Source organism: Accipiter gentilis, chromosome 7 (genome assembly GCF_929443795.1).
Source record: "Accipiter gentilis chromosome 7, bAccGen1.1, whole genome shotgun sequence".
Lineage (NCBI taxonomy): Eukaryota > Metazoa > Chordata > Aves > Accipitriformes > Accipitridae > Astur > Astur gentilis.
The window spans coordinates 16,897,116-16,917,346 of NC_064886.1; the positions used below are offsets into that span (position 1 = coordinate 16,897,116).

The following is a 20,231-nucleotide window of genomic DNA, read 5'->3' on the forward strand; positions in this document are numbered from 1 at the left end:
AAAGAACGGGGCTTTGGTGCCGGCGCGGTTCGCGTGGCGCCCGGCAGGGGGCGCCGTACCGCCGGGCTGCCCGCTTCCGCCTCGGCCGTCACGTGGCGGGCGCCGGCTGACCGCCGGCGTCACGTGAGCAGGGGCGGCGCCGGCGGGAGGGCGATGGCGGCTCACCTGAGCTCGGGGCGCGTCAACCTGACGGCGTTGCGCGAGGCGGGGCGCCGGGAGCTCCGCGAGTTCCTCGACAAGTGCGCGGGCTCCAAGGTGAGCGGGGGGCGAGGGAGGGGAAGGTCAGCTCGACCGCCCGCCCGGCGGGGCGCCCGGGCCTGACGCCTCCGTCCCGTCCCGCAGGCGATCGTCTGGGACGAGTACCTGACCGGGCCCTTCGGGCTGATCGCGCAGTACTCGCTGCTGAAGGTAAGCGCGGCGGCGGCGGCGGCGGGGCGGCGGGGGTCCCTCAGCTGCCGGGCCTCGTCACCGGAGCTCCCCGCAGTTGGCTAAGGCCCTTGCCTCCGCCTAGGAGCATGAGGTGGAAAAGATGTTCACGCTCAAGCCGGGCCGCCTGCCTCAGGCTGACGTCAAGAACATCATCTTCTTCGTCAGGCCCAAGCTAGAGCTGATGGACATCATTACGGACAACGTGCTCAGGTAGAGCCGGTGCTGGCGGCGGGGGGGGGGCGGTAGCGGCTGCGAGGGGTCCCCCCGTGGTTCTTTTCTTGGGCGCCAGCCGAAGGAGGGGACAGGTTTGGCCTGGAAGTGCCATGCGGTTCACCAAAACGGGGAATGGCCTGGGGACACCGGAACTGCCGCGCAGGTGCTCTGGGGGCTCGGGTCGGGGTGCAAGACACCCTGGGAAGGCAGCGAGGCAGGGGTTCGCTTTGGCTGGCAATGCAGAGGGTGCGTTCCTCGTTAAGAGGATGTACGTTCCTTCTAATTAGCTGGAACGAGTCATGCTTTGGTTGACCCTCTCTTTGAGAACCACAGGAAAACCAAGTCACCGTGCCCTGGTTTCAGACCTGTGGCAGCGGATGCCTACGACTGGGTAAAAAAATATTCTGAAGTGCAAAGCCGGGAACGGAAGGTGGTAATAATAACCACATGCAGCATTCCTATTTCCTTTGAATTCAGTGCCCCCAGCCCGCGGTCTGTGCTGGTTGCCTGTGCAGCTGAGTTACCGTTTGCTGTGCTCCTGCCTGTGACTCTTCCAGGGAAGACAGAGGCCGCTCTCCCCAGAGGGACTTCCACATCCTCTTTGTTCCGCGCCGCAGCCTGCTCTGCGAGCAGTGGCTGAAGGAGCAGGGCGTGCTGGGGTCCTTCATCCACCGAGAGCAGTACAGCCTGGACTTGATACCCTTCGACGGAGACCTGCTCTCCATGGAGTCTGAGAGCGCGTTCAAAGTAAGCGCTCCTCTTGACTTCGAGGAAAGACGCCGTGTGTTTTTATGTTGGCTGTTGAGGTTTGGTACAGGGGCTTGCTTGCTCTCGGAGGGTTTCTCGGTCACCCACAGAGCAGGGAAGGGCCTTGCAGAGCACATGTGGCTTGATCCCGAGAGCCGAACTGAGCCCGAACTTCTCTGTGTGTTTTCTGACTAAATGCTGAAGGAACAATCAGTACACCAGGCTGCACCCCATTTCCTCCAGCTTTAACTGCTGGTGTTATTTTCACAAATTCATTCATGAGGCTTAAAATACTTAGTCGTTACAAAGAGCCAGCACAGTTTGTGTCAATATATAGAGCCACGCACAGTGGTTAATACTGCACGCTAAGCTGCACTGAGAATTGACAGCTGTCACCTACCAGCTGTGTATCCTGTTTTCTCAGAATGCTGCGTCTGGGGACAGAAAGGTTTGAGAGTTTCTTTGGCCATCTCTGCTTTGTTAAATGTAGCCCAGAGGACGCGTCAGGGCTTGCAGCTGCTTGTCAGCAACCAGGATGAGGTGGTGTATGCTCACATTGGCCTCATTAGAGGGAGAGGCTATTTGCAGTCACTTTCTGGCTCTTCCTCCTCTCCATCAAACTCGAGTAGCATGTGGGGTTCAGAAATATTACAGTGTCTGGTTTGATCAACTGATTTGATGTAGTAACAGCAGAGATAAGGTCCACATTTGCCAACCACCATAGTTTTTGCCTAGCCTGTGTCACCTCTGAACTGTGCACATGGACCACATTCTGGTGTGGAAGCAGCTGTGTCAGATCGACACCTTCCATCGGGAACCCTTCTTGTTGTTTAGGAGTGTTACCTGGAGAGCGATCAGACAAGTCTGTACCATGCGGCAAAGGGGCTGATGACGCTGCAGGCTCTCTACGGAACCATCCCACAGATTTTTGGGAAGGGCGAGTGTGCCCGGGTAAGGCAAATGTTGCTGCTGAAAAAATGCATCTTGTTCTTTGGAACTGTCTTAAGGAGTGTTTGGTTAAATGCACCCGTGGGTTTTTTTGAATCCAGCCACAGACCCTTCTTATCATATTGGAACTTCAGGATCATGGACATCAGGTCTTTTTCATCTCTGGCCAAAAGAACAATCTTTGCTATTCCATAAGTCTTACTGTCAGGATGATTTATCTAATTTTGTATGCTTTTTACTCAAAGGTGCACTGCCTTCATGTTTTCAGCAGTTCTTTTATCTGTAGAGTTTAACACTTAGCCGTTCTGTCGGTATCAGAAGCGCTAAATGAAGTGGGAATGTGTAACCTACTGTCGTGCCTTAGCTTTTTCATCTCTCCCTATAACTCACTTGCCCTTTTTTCTTCTCTCTGATCAATCTATGGTTTATTTGGTACCTTTTGTAACGAGGGAGTGGCTTGAAATGAACCCAGTGTTTCAGCCAGTCATTGTCTTGCTAAGCTGCGGAAAGCAGCAGAGAAGGACTACTTTTTTTCTTTTTTTGGTCTTGTCCTGCCCCCATCTGTCACCCAGTTTGTACTTCTTGCCATTCTCTTCCTTTATACAGGGCTGTGCCCCATACTTGCATGAGCATGTGTTTGTAGGGCCTAGGAGTCCAATCCATCTCTTGTGGCCTGCGCCATAACGAGACCAACATGATGTATTTTCAGCACGTGGCTAATATGATGATCAGGATGAAGCGTGAGTTCCCTGGAAGCCAGAACTCGATATTTCCCGTCTTTGATACCCTCTTGTTGCTGGACCGCAATGTCGATCTGCTGACGCCGTTAGCTACACAGTTGACGTATGAAGGGCTGATAGACGAAATCTACGGAATTCAGAACAGTGAGTACTGCTGGGTAAGGGGGAGGTCTCTGGCATGCTCGTGCAGGTTGCAGTGTGTCAGGTGGGTTTCTCCTTCACTAAACTGTGATGTGGGAGCAGCTCACCTGATCTTAGTGTCTGGATGGTTCAGTCCCAAGCTAAGGCCCATCGAGATCAGCTCTCGCTCTCTTTTTGCCTAGGAAGGGGAGCCAAGTACAGCGCATGGTTATTGAATGGGCATATTTTGGATGTTGGCTGGGTGCAGATGCAGTGACACAGAACACATAGTGTGGGAGTAGAAATGTTAGCGTATGCCTTCACCCTCCAGCCTGGCTGGCTCATGTGCCACACTGAGGGGACAGGAACGGTTTGTGAAAGGCTATTCAGCGTGCTCTCCTGCTCTTCAGGCAGTAGTAAGGAACGCTCCAGAGAGGCATTTATGGGTTTTAAACCCTCCTGCTGTACTGAAGGCTGGCTGGAAGGCTGCCTCCAAACTTTTTTGAAAGCGGGGTAGCTAGCACTTGGGTTCTGATCGTGTATGTTTGTATAGGTCTCTGGGTGAGTACAGGGAGACCCTCCTTACTTAACACATATGCACTGAGTCGTCTGGGCATTTATACTAGCTTTGCTGCTCAGAACTCTTTCCAGTTCAGGGGACGTGTTTCCACAGCCTGCTTGTCTTAACTTCTGGTGGTGAAGTTCCAGTGCTTATTAGGGTTATTTCTCTGCATTTGGTAGCTTATGTGAAACTGCCTCCTGAGAAGTTTGCCCCAAAGAAGCAGGGTGAAGGTGGAAAAGATCTCCCCACAGAACCCAAGAAGCTCCAGCTGAACTCTGCTGAAGAGCTGTATGCTGAAATCCGAGACAAGAACTTCAATGCTGTGGGGTCAGTGCTGAGCAAGAAAGCCAAGATCATCTCAGCAGCCTTTGAGGTGAGGCCTGTGTCCAACTGTGCGTCCCTTGGGCATTCTTGTCATCAGATAGGTCTCGATCTGCGTTCAGCAGGGCCAGGGCTGTGACTGGCAGCTTGAGCTGTTGCCATGGAGTAATCCCCCAGCCAGATAAAAAATAGGTAGTCTTAATAAGCCCCTCCAGTCTGTTCCCCTGCCCTCGGATGAGATCAGCTCCACTTTGTTCTGAGTAGGTGTTGGTCAAATCTCCTCTTAAGAATCCTGCAGTAATGCAGATCCTCTCGTCTCTTCTTCCCACACCTCTGTTCTGGGGCTCTTCCTATCCTCACTGTTAAAAGCTTGTCTCAGAGCTAGCCTAAACCACATTTCTGCTGTGTGAGCCCATAGTTTCCATCGTAGGAATAGCTTTCTCCAGTCTGCAGAACAGTCAGGTGCTGCTTCCCTCTGCAAGAGGCAAAGGTTAATTTTAACGTACTGATCAATTCCACTTGGTTGCTGTTGTTGCCTGTTAACTGAAAGGTCCTTTTCCCTTTGTATTCATTGAGAAAAGTTTTAAGAAATAAAACTCTAGAATGTACATTCATAGAGTATTATGGCTGGCATAAAAAACAATAGGAATGTGAAAAAGACAGTTGTCTTACAGGAGATTTGACCTGTAAATTCATGCTCACATGTCACCTTAGAAAAAACTGGAGAGTGCTGTGGGGTGTGTTTGTGGTTTTGTTTGAAAACATCCTGTTGATGATTCATAAAAAACTTGAGATCTGGTATGTCTGCTTTCAGACTTCATGGTAATTCTTGAGAGAACTTGTTACGCTGTTTGATTATATTTCCTTGATTTTTTTTCTTTGCCTCTTCATTTCTGCCACATTTAAGAGCAGGTAGCAGTAACTTAACTGAAATACTGTGTGCTCAGCCTCATCTCCTAGTAAATGTCTATTACTGCAATATTAGTGCTCAAGGTGCTAAAGATGGATTATTCATACTGGTTGTTAAAAAAAAAAAAGAAATTTAAGAAATTGTCAGAGGGAATAGGTGATAATGAAACAGTAGCATATTGGCAGCAGAGGACTTCTTAAATTGCAGGCTTCATCATTATCGCTCTCCTGCCTGTACTTGCCCATTTCAATCCTTCACATATGAGTCAAATTATTATTATTTTTATTCCAAGTTGCAGCAAGAGGCAAGTAGCCCAAATGAAATACAGACCTCTGGACTGCTCTGAGAGCCGAAGTCTGCATTGTGCTTCATAAGATCCTTGCTCAAAACCTGGGCCATTGTTACAGCCAGGTACAGTGAATGGCAGGCTTCCACTCATGAGGGACACAGACCCTGCCAACCCAGTTCCTCAGCACCTTTCACTACTGCTTTGAGGGGGGAATGTCCCCCATCTCTGACTGCATTTGCTTAGAGCTCTATGTTTACTGGCAGCTAGCAAAGTAATTCATCTTTGCATGAAAAAGGTAGTTTTGCTGGTAGAGAAACTGAGGAGTAAATAGTGATGGCTGAAGTCGGACAAAGGTGGAGAAAAGTGATTGGCAACACCGGTATAATGGACAAAACCAGTCTAGTGATCCTGTTGTATCATGTGCTGCCTCTTCTAATGATCAGAGTGCTGTTACAGGTAATGCTGTGACTTTAGTATAAGCATGTAAAGTCTTTTGTCTAAAAGGTTGCATATCTCTAACAGTATCTGCTGTTGCAGTGAGTGCAGTAAAAACCTTTTTCATTATAAACTCATCTAGTTGGTGTTATTAATCTGAACAAGATCTAACCTAAGCAACGGAATTCTTTAGGAAAGACACCATGCAAAAACCGTTGGAGAGATTAAGCAGTTTGTCTCACAGTTGCCACACATGCAGGCAGCAAGAAGTTCCCTAGCAAACCACACCTCCATTGCAGAACTCATCAAAGACATCACCAGTGAGTATTTGTTGAATAGTCTGACTAATTTAAATATAGCAAGATGCAAGACAACTTGATGGACATCATTCAGCTTGGCAAAAATTGGTTTTGCTCCATCCAGTGCATCTCTGCTGAAATGTTAAATGTAGAAAAGAAGTTGTCACTTGCTATTGTATTGATTTTCATTCTTTTCCCAAAGCATCTGAAGATTTCTTTGATAATTTAACAGTGGAACAAGAGTTCATGTCTGGAATAGACACAGACAAGGTAAGACAATTAGTGACTCCTGTCTTGATAAAAAACCCAAAGTATTTCTCCGGGGTTTTTTCCATTTGGGTTTTTTGAGAGAGGAAACATCTGGTTTAGATGATGTCTGTCTCCTTCCATTGTCAAGGTTGTGAGCTCTCACGTCTCCTTGCACATGTGCATTTTTTTTCCAAGCGACATGCATCGCTGAATGTACTTGGAGACGGTGCTGTACTGTGTGCTTTGCCGGGCTCCCATCACCTACCATTGCCTGTAATGCAGATATATACAGCTGGGGTGCTTTGACTTGTACAGGGGCATTATGTGCCATGAGGGATCAGTGAAAGATTGAAGACCATTAATCAGAATATTTTCAGTGCATCAAAGTCTAGCTATTGACTGTGGAATTGACGTGCTTTAGAAAGACACTAGGTGGAACCACTGCTGGATCACTGTTTTACAGATGGTCTTGAGCTGCCTAGAGAGCAGCTGCACCCACTTTTTTGCTGTTTTGGAGATATTAGACAAAACTAGATCTTTGTTTCCAGGTCTTCTAGATACTTTAACAGGTCTTTAAATAATGGCTTATGTAATTTTTTTAATAGGTTAACAATTATATTGAAGACTGCATAGCTCAAAAACATCCATTAATCAAGATCTTGCGTCTCGTTTGCTTGCAATCTGTATGCAATAGTGGACTGAAGCAGAAGGTTCTGGACCATTACAAAAGAGAGATTCTCCAGGTTGGGCTGTAACTTTTGGATTGATAAATTTCTGAGAAAATCCACATCAAGGCCTCAGCGCTACAACACTTGCATTCTAGACAGACGCATCTTACACATGGGTAGTGTTGACTTCCAGTGTGTACAGGTGGAGGGCTGAGGCTTCTCTTTGGGCTGATGGCAGTGACTCAGGAGGTGCTTATATGTTTTTTCCAATGTGTAGATACAGAGAGATTTATATCATTGCACTTTTTACTATTATGGTTTAAACACTGTAAATGGGATACACTCTAGAGAGATCTTAACGAAAAAACTTTTTTAAACTAACATCTTTGCCTTTTGGGTTTTTTTTGTTTTTTTAACACTCTGGTCACGGATTATTGACATGGCATTAAAGGTGAATTCTTCATATTGCAGACTTACGGCTATGAACATATATTGACCTTAAACAACTTAGAAAAGGCTGGACTCCTGAAACCTCAGACAAGTGGTAGGAATAACTACCCAACGATCAGGAAAACCCTGCGCTTATGGATGGATGATGTTAATGAACAGGTAAACAGGCACCTCAGCAGTAAATATTACATCTAACAATACAGAATGAGGTGCCATAGGAACACCTTCATCTTTTTCTTTTTCTTTACTTATTTCTGTGGTGCTGTTTTGCAGCAAGAAGTAGCACGCACCTGCTGCTCACACTGTGCTCTCTCCTGCAGAACCCCAATGATATCTCCTACGTGTACAGTGGCTACGCTCCGCTGAGTGTACGCCTGGCACAGCTACTGGCTCGGCCAGGGTGGCGGAGCATAGAGGAGGTTTTAAAGATGCTGCCGGGTCCCCATTTTGAGGAGAGGCAGCAGTTACCTACTGGCCTTCAGAAAAAGCGTAAGTTTTGATTTGTTTTCCCATTTTTTAAAGGGGGGTGCATTTCTCTTAGGCTGGAATAAGGCAAACTGAAATCAGGGCTGGCAGAGCCCAGGCATCTATCTCATCTCCCTGTCCCACTGCAGTATTACATCTACCTAACCCATTTTTGACAGATAGCTTTCTGGCCTCTTTAAAATGTCCAGTCACATATTCAGCCTGCTATTAATGCACAGCACCATGTGTACTAAGAGCTGTACATTCGTTTAACTTCTCATCAGAGTACTAAGATAAACCCTAACCTTACATTGGGATTTTAATAAGTAACATTACTTTACAAAGAAGGTCAGCATCAGTCTCCTAGTATTGCACCTGGGCAGGCAGAAGCACATCCTATAAAGAGACTCCAGAGCTGGGAGTAAGTAAAGTCTGCATTTCTGGGCCCCAGTCTAGTATTCCACCCAATAGGTTTCTCCTCTAATTCAGCTGCTATCTTTATTTTAGTTTCAGGTCATCTTGAGTTTGACTGATGGATAGGAGATGTAAAAAAAAAACAAAACAAAAAACTCAAGACAACCTGTAAATTTCTCTAAATACACAGGTCAACATGGTGAGAACCGAGTCACTCTGGTGTTCTTCCTGGGAGGTGTAACATACGCAGAAATTGCTGCACTGAGATTTCTGTCCCAAATGGAAGATGGAGGGACAGAGTACATCATTGCCACTACAAAACTGATCAATGGAACAAGTTGGATCAAATCCTTGATGGAAAAACTGGAGCCTGCCCCTTTCTAGAGTCTGTGGCAAGAGACAGTAAAAGTGAGAGACCCTGTGTGATGCAGGCACATCAGCTTCTGGTCTTCTAGCATGGATGCTTGAATATCAGAGAAACACGACAGTTTTCCTGAGACCAGCTCATGATGTGGTTACCCTCACCCCTCTCTGCACTTGCGTTCCTACTGTTTGTGGAAGTTCCTAGTAGACAAGCAGTGCTGAAAGGCACTAACAATGAAACAAACAATGGGAGAAAGAGAGATTCCTGCTCGTGGTCTGAATTGGCAAACAAGCATTGGGGGAGCAGGGATTTGCCCTGATCCTTCTATTTGACAAATTGCTTCTTTTTGTTCCTTCAGTTTAATTTTAGTGGGAGATGCGATTACTTCTTTTTACCTTCCTAAGGTGCTGAGGAGGCAGGATGTTTTCTGTTCCTGATTTCATACCAATATTCCCAGTCTGTCTTTCTCTCTCTGGTGCCTGATCTATTCCATCGATGCACTGGGTCTGTTTCTGTCAGAGATCTGTACTCAGCTGTACCTAGGGTTCAGTTTCCTGCTCATCTTTCTGATGAAGCCAAGGAACTTGTGGTTCCCCCAGCTTCAGCACATTCCCGTCAACAGGCAGCGGCAAGGGCCAGGCCACAATAGCTAAGTTTTCTCACATCCTTGGAAGCTGATTGTACAATGGAAAAAGAACTGCTGTAAAGGGGAAACTAACTTTTTTACTGCATAGGTTTAGAAACTTCATGGCTCTCAGGCATCCAGAATAATGCACCTGCAGGACCTGCTTAGCCTGTGCTGTACTGTAACAAGATGTTATGGTTAGTTGCCTGTAGGACATGCTCAAGTCCACTGTCCTGCATGCTTTGGCCAAGGCATTCACTGGGTTTCCTGCAGCAACAGCTAAACCTTGAACTATCCACATGCATGTCAACAGCACTGACTACAAATACAACCAACCACACCCAAGTTACGAGGGAGCTGCTTGAGCCTTTTACTTCAGTTGCCCTCTAAAGGGATCAGTGTGAGGTGCCTTGTTTGTGCTGGGTACACCCACCTGACTCTGGAAGGCAACTCCAGAGTATGAATGACATCAATGTCAAGAGCTTATGTTTCAAGACACACAAACATTCCCTGCATGGGACTCGGGCCAAAAATAGGTACGTCAGTGACCCAGTAAACAGCAGGTTTAAAACAGACACTTTTTTCACCCCCTCTGTTCAGTTTATAAGTTCTGGTACTTGCTGCCACGAGCTGTTGTAGAGCTCAACATTTTAAGATGGAATTTTCCATGGTCTTGGTGGTATTGAGCCAGCGTGTACAAGAGGCAGCTTCTGGCTCCAGAAGACTCAGCCTTGCTAATTGCTAGAGGCTGGGAAGGCAGACCAGGGGTCTTTGCTTACGCCCGTGCAGCTGCCCACTGCCAAAGCCTGTGCTACTGCGCCTCAGCCCTTTCCCTGGTCACTGTCACTATACTCAAATGCTTTAACAGCAACCACTGGGGATTCTGTTTCACATTGCACTTCACTCTTAAAAATGACTAAAAAAAAAAGCCACCCCACACCTTAAATCACTCTCTTATCAAACATTTCTGCTCTTGGTTATCATGCATAATACACAATATGTCCCCCCGCCAAAAGGCCCTCATTTTTCCAAATTGTTACAGTTATGACTGTTGGTTTAAATCTATTGTTTTGTTTTGTAAGAATGAGTTCTGCCAAATCAGCTCCTTCACAGAGCCCCTGTGTCCGTTTAACTCCAGCTGGCTTATTAGAGTAAAATAAAAATGTATTTGATCTTTTTTTTTTAAAGTGTTTGCTCACTCTCTCTCTCTGGAATACAAAAATAAATAAAATAAAACTCTGCACTGTGGTAGCTGTATCCTTCTCCCCCTGCCCTAGGATAACTGAGTTAAGATGAAACTACTTTTCTAACATCTGGATGTTTTTTCTTTAAGCTTCTACATTAATTACATTCTGTTCTACCACTTAACATCCTGCATCAGAAATATCTATGGATTTCTTGACTTTTAAAGAAAAACATATTTTTAATCATTTGAAAGTTTTTACTTCAGGTGGGTAGGCAACTTGCAGACTTGTTTTACAGAAAAAAAACCATGCTGCAACTGACAATTCAAGGAGCAAATGTCGATTGCCTTGCTCTGCATTAGTTCCACAGTTCCACTGTAAAAAGTAGGTAATTTCACAGTATTTAAAAAGAAAATCGAAGTAGCTTTGGATCAAAAACTAGACATTACTGTGCAGAAAAAAACAAGAAACAATGTGATTCAGTGCAATCCTTACAGAGTGTCCTTGGATTGGCCTTGAGGGTCTTTGTACTATCACAATTACCAGGTTTTGTGGTTTTTCTTTTAAATCTTAAAAATTGAACTAATTGCAAGGAAATTAATAGCACTGATTGGCCTAGTTTGTGACCTAAACTCATGACATGTAAAAGCTACACCACAAGTGCATAAACGAAAGCACACAAAGCACCAATTCAACAGCTTGCTTACCTTTCACTTGGCCCAGCAGATGTGTTTATTAGTAACACTAGAGGCAAAACTTACTTGGAAAACAGTTTATGCCGGACACTTGGTAAACTCAAATTTTAATCAACAACACTGCTGCATATTTTTCTGCAGACTGTAGCCTGCACCACCACCAAGCTAGAGCTGTGTGGACACTCAAACTAGACAAAGTCTCTTCCTGGAACTATTCAACAACAACAGCAAAAAATAAAAGCCATCTTGACGTTGATCGATTCTCTGGAGGAGCAATTACTACTTAACAGGCTTCCTGAGCAGCTTGATTATGTTCTGCTTCTGTCTAAGGCCTTGCTGACCATGCGGGTAATAATTTGATAACAAGAGAGCCTAATTAAATTAAGGGGCCATTTTCTACATCATAATATCTTTGTAGGTAACAGATTTGATTTGCAGTACATACTCTTCCTTCTCTCTGCTGTCTGTATTTGTCTGGTTTACAAGGAAAAAAAGAAAACATTACCCAACCTCCACCCCAAAAGACTTTCACTTTTCACGTAACATTATCAGAAAGCAGTTTTGCTAAAAATAAACATACAGCTTACCTCCCTCCTCCCCTCGTGCTGCAAAAGAGTTGTAGCGCTCGCTCTCTAAAAGGTAGGGATGACTTCTTAGGTGTGCAAGGGTGAAGCTAGTGAGCAGTTAACTAGTGTCAGTGCAGCAAGTATTAGGCTGTCTTCAGCACTCGCTCTCTTTTGATAAAAAAAGCCCAACTCAGCCCACACAGTTCCACCCTGTAATGTGCTGCTGCTCCGGGACGATCCCCAGCCATATGTGAGCATCCTCCTCCCCGAGTGGCCCACAGAAGCACAGGGGGCTCAGAGAATGGAGCAAGAGGCACAACAGCCTTCCAGCTAGCTGCAGAATCAAAAGTGTAAGATAGCACAATGCTTTCTTAGAGCAAAAAAACCCTCACATTTAAATAAATGCAGGTTTTGACATGGTAACAGTAAGCCATGGTGCTTAAATTCACAAAATACTGTTGACAAAAGCATGCTGGGGAAGAGGATCTATTTGGCATGCTCTGTACTGCCATGCTGCACAGAGTGCAAAGGCGCTATGTCATATAATAACTGGTCCTGACCACACCTAGTGCATTAGTCCTTCTTGTAGGCTGCAAACACAACCTCATTACTCCTGGCTCCCGGAGGAGCAGATCAGAAGGGGATCAAACTACAGCACAAACCATTTAGAAGCCAGAAATTCAAGGGACAGCTGCAGAACAAAACTAGAGAGATATAGGAACTTTACGAAGTAGAGCCCATCATCTACCGGGGTAAGCAGTTTATTTCTTTATCAACATCTTTTTAGATAATCAGAAATCATGTAAAGCCTATAGATAGATAGAAAACTTCAACACTTGGAACAACTGGGAAACTGTGGCTGGTTTTAAAATGCAATAGCTCCTATAATGTATACTTGTGCCTGAGCTTAGTATTAAATGACTGAACTCTTTAATAAGACCAAAAAGTGAACTCTTTATCACAAGAGCACTTTAAAAAAAATATTCTAAGTGGCAGGATGGGAATTCAGTTTACTTTGGCTGGCTTTAGACTGTTTAGAAGATAAATAAACCTTTTAGGTTAGCTTTATCTTAAGCCTGGTTTTATATTCCCTTTATGTGCTTGACCAAGAGTGTGGATATTTTTAATCAGGCACAGTTATGATCAAAATTAACAAGAACATGTAAATTGGTGAGAATTTTTTAGATGGGTCTTCACAGCTTTAAGTCTAAGGAGCCAACAACTTTTGTGAAAGAGTTCAGATTTTATATTAAACTAGCAAATGAGCAATCATTTCTAAAGTGATGTGTAAGTATGACTTTAAAATACAGCTAGATGATGAATTCTAAAGCATCTTATCCCGTGTCTCCCATTTAAAGGTTATTTTTAACATGAGATATAAATATTTGCCTGTGCAAACTTGTATTTAAGCCCTAGTTTTCATCATTCTTAAACAAAAGGCTCAGTTTGTGCCAGTATCTCCATTAGATGCAATTATATCATTAAATATTAATGGTGGCTTCCTTGGAGGAATTGACCACTTTGATCAAAACACACTGTTGGTAATGCACCATCAGTGACCGCTCTGAACGTGAAGCTTCCTGGATGCACAGCCACTGACACAGGGGGAAAGATACCAGGAGGCAGCTGGACTCTGTAACGGCCTCTGGCCCTTACCAACGTGGCAGTGTCCGCTGCCTGTGTGTCTATATTTTAATTTGCTTAGTTACCAGTCCTAATGTGGAGACTTTGATCAGATCCCAAACTCTTTTTCAACACTGGGCAGCTTGCAACCCTGTACAGGACTCTGAACAAGCACACACATGTCCAACCTGACACTAACCTTCTTAGAAGGACGGGTGGCCTTTAACCCTCCTGAACCCAGCCATTTCTCCCAACGGCAGAGCCACCCCATCGGCTCTGCAGCCTCCTTGCTGGGAAAGACTCACTCTGTCCCTCTGCTTCAGGCCGGGCAGCAGTCCCAAAGACCCTACCTGCCGCTGCGCCGGGGAGAACCATGCCGGACTCCTTCGCCGTCCATTTCCTCAAGGTGCTGAAGGAGCTGCTGGCCTTCGTGCTGTTCAGTTACACCGTGCTGGTCGGGGCGCTGCTGCTCGCCGGCTGGACGACGTACTTCTTGGTGCTTAAATGAGAGCTCCTCTTCTGCTCCTGCAGCCACAGGCTGGCCAGAAGCAACAGGCTCCACCGTGCAGCTCGTCCTGCATGTCTGCTCAGCACACAGGATTGCGGTCCCTTCCTCCTGCGCCAATTCTGCAAGCGTTTTGTTTCATTACTGCCTAATCACAATCTTATTTTCATATGTAAAAAGAATAAGTATTAAAAAAAATGTATCTACACACATGCACTTTACCCATCTTTGTGGCAATCTTGCAGATTCTTTGTGTCTTCTAGACATTTGCCCCTGTTCCCCAAAGTATTTAAAAGCCTCCCAGCAGTTCTCCTGAGATTCCCACCCCATGCGCCATCTCAAGAGCACAGCAGTCTGCCGAGCACAGCAGAGGGATGGGAGGGATGCGACACAATTCAAACATGTCCAGCATCTCAAGTAAACAAGTCCTGCCTTGTCTAACTCTGCCTCATTAAAGGTGTGAAGGCATAGATACAGAAATTACTTGTAATGTTTGGGTTTTTTAAAGTCTTTTGGGGAAAATACATTTCTAATCAGCACAAGGTTTCCCTCTTCCTATGGTTTTATGAGGTACACTTCATGGGGTGGGGGCATCAACACCACATTATCTACAGGCCTATTATTTGGCACTCTCAAGTGTGCAACGCTTTTCAACAAATGCTTAAAACATGGAGTTAGCTGAAAGATGTGCCTGCAATACAGCGCTGCCTCACTGGAAGTAAACTGTGCTGAGTAAACTGAGCCTCACTGGACAGGAATTGCTGCTGTAAATAAAAAGAATAGATTTAATTGATCAAGGCCTTTCATGTGGAACTACACAGAAAACCTTTGCTGGAGAAGCTAGGGATTGTCACTAGTGCAGAACTAGCCAAAAGCTAAGCAGCATCATATACTCTTGGGAAACAAAGATGAATTGCATCGGGAAGGTGGGGAGCAGAACCTGTGGCAGTCAGTCAGTGCAACCCCAGCTAACAGTTCTGCTGATGACCTGACACACAGCTGAAGGCTGCTCTCTGCTGAGCCGGGCTGGCCTGCCAGGTGTCTCTGAGCAGAGTAACACAGAGGAAGTAGCCAAGCGCAGCCTAAGCTGAAACCTCCTAACGCCATTTCTGCTTCAACAGGTCCGTGATGGTGTGTCCGGGGACGAGTGCTCTTACCTGAAGGGCAGAGCAGCCGCTGGGACAGCCCGGGGCGGTGGGAGCAGCGGACCCCGCAGCCGGAGGGGACGGCCGCCCCCCTCAAGCTCCCGCCGCCCTCGCAGCCCCGCGCGCGCCGCTCCCGCCTTCGACCCAACGGCCGGCCGCCCCACGTGCGCGCCCTCTGCGCATGCGCCAGGCCGGGAACCCAACCCCGCCCACTCCACTACACCTCCTTCCCACACACACGCCGCGACGCGCTGACGTCACTTCCTGCGTCCCGGCCAGTCGGAAGATGGCTGCTGGCAGCCGGTGGCTTCGGAGCTGCTGCTCCCTCCTCAGGTACCACGGCCGGCCCCGCCGCTCCGGGTCCCGAGGGCGCGGCGGGGGCATTTAAGTGGAGCCGCGCTCGCCGTTCACCGGGGCTGGAGCGGGTCGGGCGCGGCCGACGGGGCTGAAGTCAGCCCTTCGGGTCGGTCCCCAGCCGCTTTGTTTCCCCGATATTATCAAGACAGCGGCGGCCTGGGTCACAGAAAGGGCTATAATGCACCTCATCCGCCTCCAGATGCCACGGCACAGCTGGAAGAGCACACGCAGTAGGAGCTGTGGTACCCGTCCAGGGCTTGCCTCTGGTGGTCTGTAGTTTAAGAGTACACAGCGTGAAAGAAGGGAAGCCGGCCAGTTATTTTCAGAAAATTGCTGTACAACAAAAAAAAAATCTCATGACTGGTGCTTCTGGTTTTCTGCTCGAGTATTTTGGTGATCCCAGGGACACTCAGACAACACTGGATGTAAATAAAACTGACTATAGACGGCCCAAAGTGTCACTGGATCGCAGCAAACTATTACCAGTCATGTTGCTCAGCTGCATGTACCATATACCACTTTTCAGCTTGCTTTTTAATTTGTTCCTCAATATTATTGAATATTAACAGTGTGTTGGTACTAGATGAGATACATTTCCTCTCTCAAAGGATTAGTAATGCACTAGTTACTGTGCCTGTCTTTTTTTCTTGCACTTAAGTAATATATAACAGAATTTAAACCAAACTTACTCATTATTACGCAGCTGCCTTACAGAAGCTTGGTAGAGACTAGGTCACGTAGAACAGCTTCTAGGTGTTCTTTTCCTCTGATACCCATTTCCCACCACACACTGATTAGTTCTTGCACTTAACTTTGTTTCTTGCATTTCCAGACAAAACTTCCCTGTTCTGGCCAATATTAGGAGACGCTGCCTCCCAAGGGTGAACGGAGGATGGCACCAAATGGTGGGCGTGGGGCTGGGAGTGGCCTTGTGTGCAGTTCCAGTTGTGGAGGTAATGTATCAGGAGTGAGATACATACAGCATGGCTTGTTAGAAACAGTTTACTATTCAAAAATACTTGCTTAACATTTTACAAACTAGAACTTGCCCTCAGAATTGTATTCCTTCTTGGGGATCACAGGTGTTTAAGCTACATAGTTGTTAAGGAAGAGAAATGAGAAGGACAGTGTCTGCCTTCAATAACACCTTGCAGAAACAGTTGCCTTGTTTTACAGTGGCAAAACAGCAGTGAGGATTAGGCTGTCCAATCTGATAACTAACAGTGGTGCTTTTCCTTACCGTTATTTGTTACTAATAACATCCATATGATAGTCAGTGTAAACATCACGCAAATGTCCTGTCTTTCAGAAACAGAACTCCATTTCTCTCAGTAACGATGCCTTGATTAAAAGAGCAGTTTCCTTGGTAACAGACAGTACTTCTACACTCCTCTCCCAAACAACATATGCATTGATTGAAGCAATGACAGAATATACAAAGGTAAATTGAGAGATTACACGCTTTGCTAGCAAGTCAATACTGGAAATACTAAATTATTTGGCACTACCTACACCTGGTAAACCATATTTAAAATGGGCGGGGGGTTTTTTATGAGTTTTAGTAAAAGAGGTTTGGGGGTTTGAAAGTGTCAGGTCCTTAGGAAACAGTGCAGCAGGGCTCACTGTTCTACTACATTGATCATGGAAGTTATTTTTAGCTTTGTTAGACTGTTGCTTTGAGCTTGAACTTAAGCCAAAATGACCCACATCCCAGAACTGGGGCTAAAGAAATTTGGAGCAGTTATTGGATACCTGTCTCCTAAGTAAGTAGGATATGCCACCCTGTATTCTTAGGTATTTACCTTCTGTGCCCATTTCCAGGGTCATGAACTTGAGTTTCATAAGAAGAATGGCATGAGCCATATTTAAGTCTGAAACAACAAGATACAGTTTTAATTTTATAAGAGAGTGCCAATTTGAGTAAAGTATTGGCATTCCAGTTTACTTCCTTATTTGTACGGCAAGTATATAAAGAGATGCTATCCACAGCACTACTGTGGGCAGACAGCAAATATGTCACTGCCTCCAAAATTGCAGTGAACTTGAGAACAAAGCACCTTTGGAGCCATTCAGCAATTTTCCTAATTAACACCAGTTAACACTGCCACAACATCAGAGATGTACAGATTGTCATGTAATTGTGTGAAATGATTCCTTTCTAGGCAGTTTATACACTGGTGTCTCTCTACAAGCAATACGCAAATCTTCTTGGGAAAATGAATTCAGAAGAGGTGGATGCAGTCTGGCAGGTGGTAATAGGAGCCAGAGTTGATGTAAGCAATCGTCTCCCTTCAGTCAGCAATCTGCCTCTTAAAACTCTGCTCAGAAAGTTCTTGTCTCACTTGCTCACCTTTTCACAAAGGCACTGTTCGGAAAAGCATTCAGATACTGTTACATCTAGTTAAGTAATACTTTGTTTTACTCCTAGATGACAACAAAACAGCAGGAGTACCTAAGGCTGGAATCCAGCTGGATGACAGCGTTACGTCTTTCAGAGATGGCAGCAGAAGCTGCATATCAATCAGGTAGGCACAAGCAGAAATACGTAGAGTTTCTTTTCCCTAGCATTTAGGTAGTATTTATTGAATGAGAATGGAGTTGGGAGAAACACAGAATATACATTCAGTTAACATACCAATTTACAACTAGTGCCTGGTTTTTAGAGACGCTGAGAACTTACATTCTTTTATTGGCTACAGGTCTAGTAGAATTGTTCTGAGAACTAGGCCTGGAAACTTCACATGTGGTTTAGATCAAGACCAATCATGCAAAAAAATGTTTGAAGGAAGTGTTCAGTCATTTTTAAATGCGTTCACTTTTAAAAGTGTTCAAACATGGTTCTGGGAGCCACAGAAATAAGGCTACCTATGGGGGTCCAGCGGGTCTTTCTAGCTGGATTAACTTGTATTAAAGAGTGAGAATATTTGCCTTTCACTCAGGAAGTATACTAATTTTGGTCTTTTCTCCCTGTATATACTCTTTCACAAAAAGCCTAGAGACTTGATAGCTTTGAGATTGAGTTCTGGGCTGATTTATGGTTATTGGAGTGGAGAAGGGGAGGAAAGCGATGAATATACAGGGACACCCTAACTCTTAAGTGCCTGAAAAAGACACAGAATATGTAGGAGCTCGGGAGGAGTATGGGAGGAGAAGGGATTCTGAGTTCAGCAGTGCCACAGACATTCCCACTGCTGGTAGCTGCCAGGACAGGACAGGACAAGGACTGAGAGTTCCTGGCACATGGTGACTGGGCTGAGCTTAGTTCTCAAACCCACTAGGACAAGCTGATCACTCCGATCAGACACTGGCTGTAACCCACTTGGGTGGGAAGAATTCAAGGGGGCAAAAAAATTTCAAAGTAGGCATACTGTTGTTTAAGGTAAATGAGCAGTAAATGCATTTAGCATTAACATAGCCCAAGAGCCATTGAAACACTTAGCAAAGCAGATGATAATTATAGACAATTGTTTCCTTAATTGAAGGATTGCTGAGTGCTCCTCTAACCCAATATATTTAAATTATTACATTTCAGGTGCAGACCAAGCCTCAGTGACAGCCCGCAGCCACATTCAGCTAGTGAAATCACAGGTGCAAGAAGTGCGACAGCTGTCCCAGAAAGCAGAGACCAAATTAGCTGAAGCTCAAACAGAAGAGCTCATAAAAGCTCAAGGAGAGGAATCTTCATTGCCACAGGGTATTTTGGGAAGTACAGACGCAGGTGAGGACCCTTACCTTCGGGAGGACTGAAAAGAACTTCGGTGTCACCATAGAATATGTGAGAATCAATCACAACTTGAAAGGTCCCAAACTTTTAAATGTGGGATAGTGGGAAACTGCTGCAATAACCCTATGATTCCATTTTTTAACCCAAACAGGATGGCTTTACAAATCAAGTCAGTTCCAAGTATCTGAAAGGCCTTGATCTTGTTTGTAACTTATCTTGTTTGTAATACTTAATGGATTCAATTATTTCAATGTTTAACTATGCAAATGTGAAAATTGCTATCAAGGATAGCTTGTTGTTAATTGTCTCTCTGCTGGGAGGGTCCTACTGCTTGTTTGATATGTTTGTGAGAGCTCTCTAACTTGGAGACTAACTAGGTTATCAGCCAAAGAAGTGTAGTTAAAAGTCATTATTTTTAACCTGTGAAGTAAATGATGTCTGTTAAGAGATACCTTTATTAAACTGTGCAAAAGCATCTGTTGTGGGTGTGCCCATTTGGATAAGAGGTTAAGCACTGTTTTCTATTTGAACTTAAAAGTTTGTAATAGAGCTGAGTGACAGCTGCATCAAATTGCACTTAATTGCAATCAGGGGAGACATTTGCTGTAGAGCTGAAAACTTCTATGGAGTTACCCACGCTGCTCTTAGTGAAGTTTTGCAGTTCAGTGCAGCAGCCTCTTTGACCCAAGAGTCAGCATTTGTAAGGCATCTGCCTTCCCCAGGAAGCAAAGGGAGATTTGATTTTCAAGATACTGTGGTTATAAACAAAGTCATTGTGGCAACTGCTGCGTACTTATTTACACAGCAGTGAGGAAAAGCAAGTTTTACATATTTGAATGCTTTCCAGCACAAGTTTCAGGAAAGTAATCTTAAGTCTCTCTTTTTGCAAGCCTAATGTTTCACTGCAGGCTTCAAAACCACAGGGGTCTTTCACTGTGTTTACTTTCTAACTTGACAGCTTAATGTGAAATTTGCAATATTAACTGTATAGACAATGTAAACTTAAGCTGACACTGCTTTGTAGAATAGCATCCGCTAGAACTTTATCACTGCTGATTTGAGTCAGTTAATCCCTATTCATCAGGTTTTGTAAAACACACATTAATCATAGGTTTTTCACCACAAATTAGCATCTGATGCACTACATCTTTGTCAAGGTTGCTGTTACTAAATTAAGTTGTGGT

General features: G+C 45.2%; 2 protein-coding genes across 3 annotated transcripts; both read left to right on the plus strand.

The window, feature by feature from the left end:
- Nucleotides 1-123: 123 nt before the first annotated feature.
- VPS33A (VPS33A core subunit of CORVET and HOPS complexes) lies at nucleotides 124-10,491 on the plus strand. Of its 2 annotated transcripts, XM_049806073.1 has the most exons (13): nucleotides 124-255; nucleotides 343-408; nucleotides 512-639; nucleotides 1,200-1,389; nucleotides 2,224-2,340; nucleotides 3,047-3,221; nucleotides 3,939-4,132; nucleotides 5,908-6,034; nucleotides 6,216-6,283; nucleotides 6,868-7,005; nucleotides 7,402-7,539; nucleotides 7,701-7,869; nucleotides 8,450-10,491. In XM_049806073.1, exons 1-13 carry the CDS (start codon nucleotides 154-156, stop codon nucleotides 8,641-8,643), a joined length of 1,806 nt encoding a protein of 601 aa, XP_049662030.1. In that variant the 5' UTR covers nucleotides 124-153; the 3' UTR covers nucleotides 8,644-10,491. The 2 variants fall into 2 exon arrangements, with proteins under 2 accessions (XP_049662030.1, XP_049662031.1); XM_049806074.1 differs by lacking the exon at nucleotides 2,224-2,340.
- Nucleotides 10,492-15,228: 4,737 nt separating this feature from the next.
- Nucleotides 15,229-19,522, plus strand: DIABLO (diablo IAP-binding mitochondrial protein). Its single transcript, XM_049806541.1, has 6 exons — nucleotides 15,229-15,299; nucleotides 16,156-16,276; nucleotides 16,633-16,764; nucleotides 17,486-17,596; nucleotides 17,752-17,848; nucleotides 18,856-19,522. The coding sequence occupies exons 1-6, from the start codon at nucleotides 15,253-15,255 to the stop codon at nucleotides 19,068-19,070; spliced, it is 723 nt and encodes a 240-aa protein (XP_049662498.1). The 5' UTR covers nucleotides 15,229-15,252; the 3' UTR covers nucleotides 19,071-19,522.
- Nucleotides 19,523-20,231: the final 709 nt, after the last annotated feature.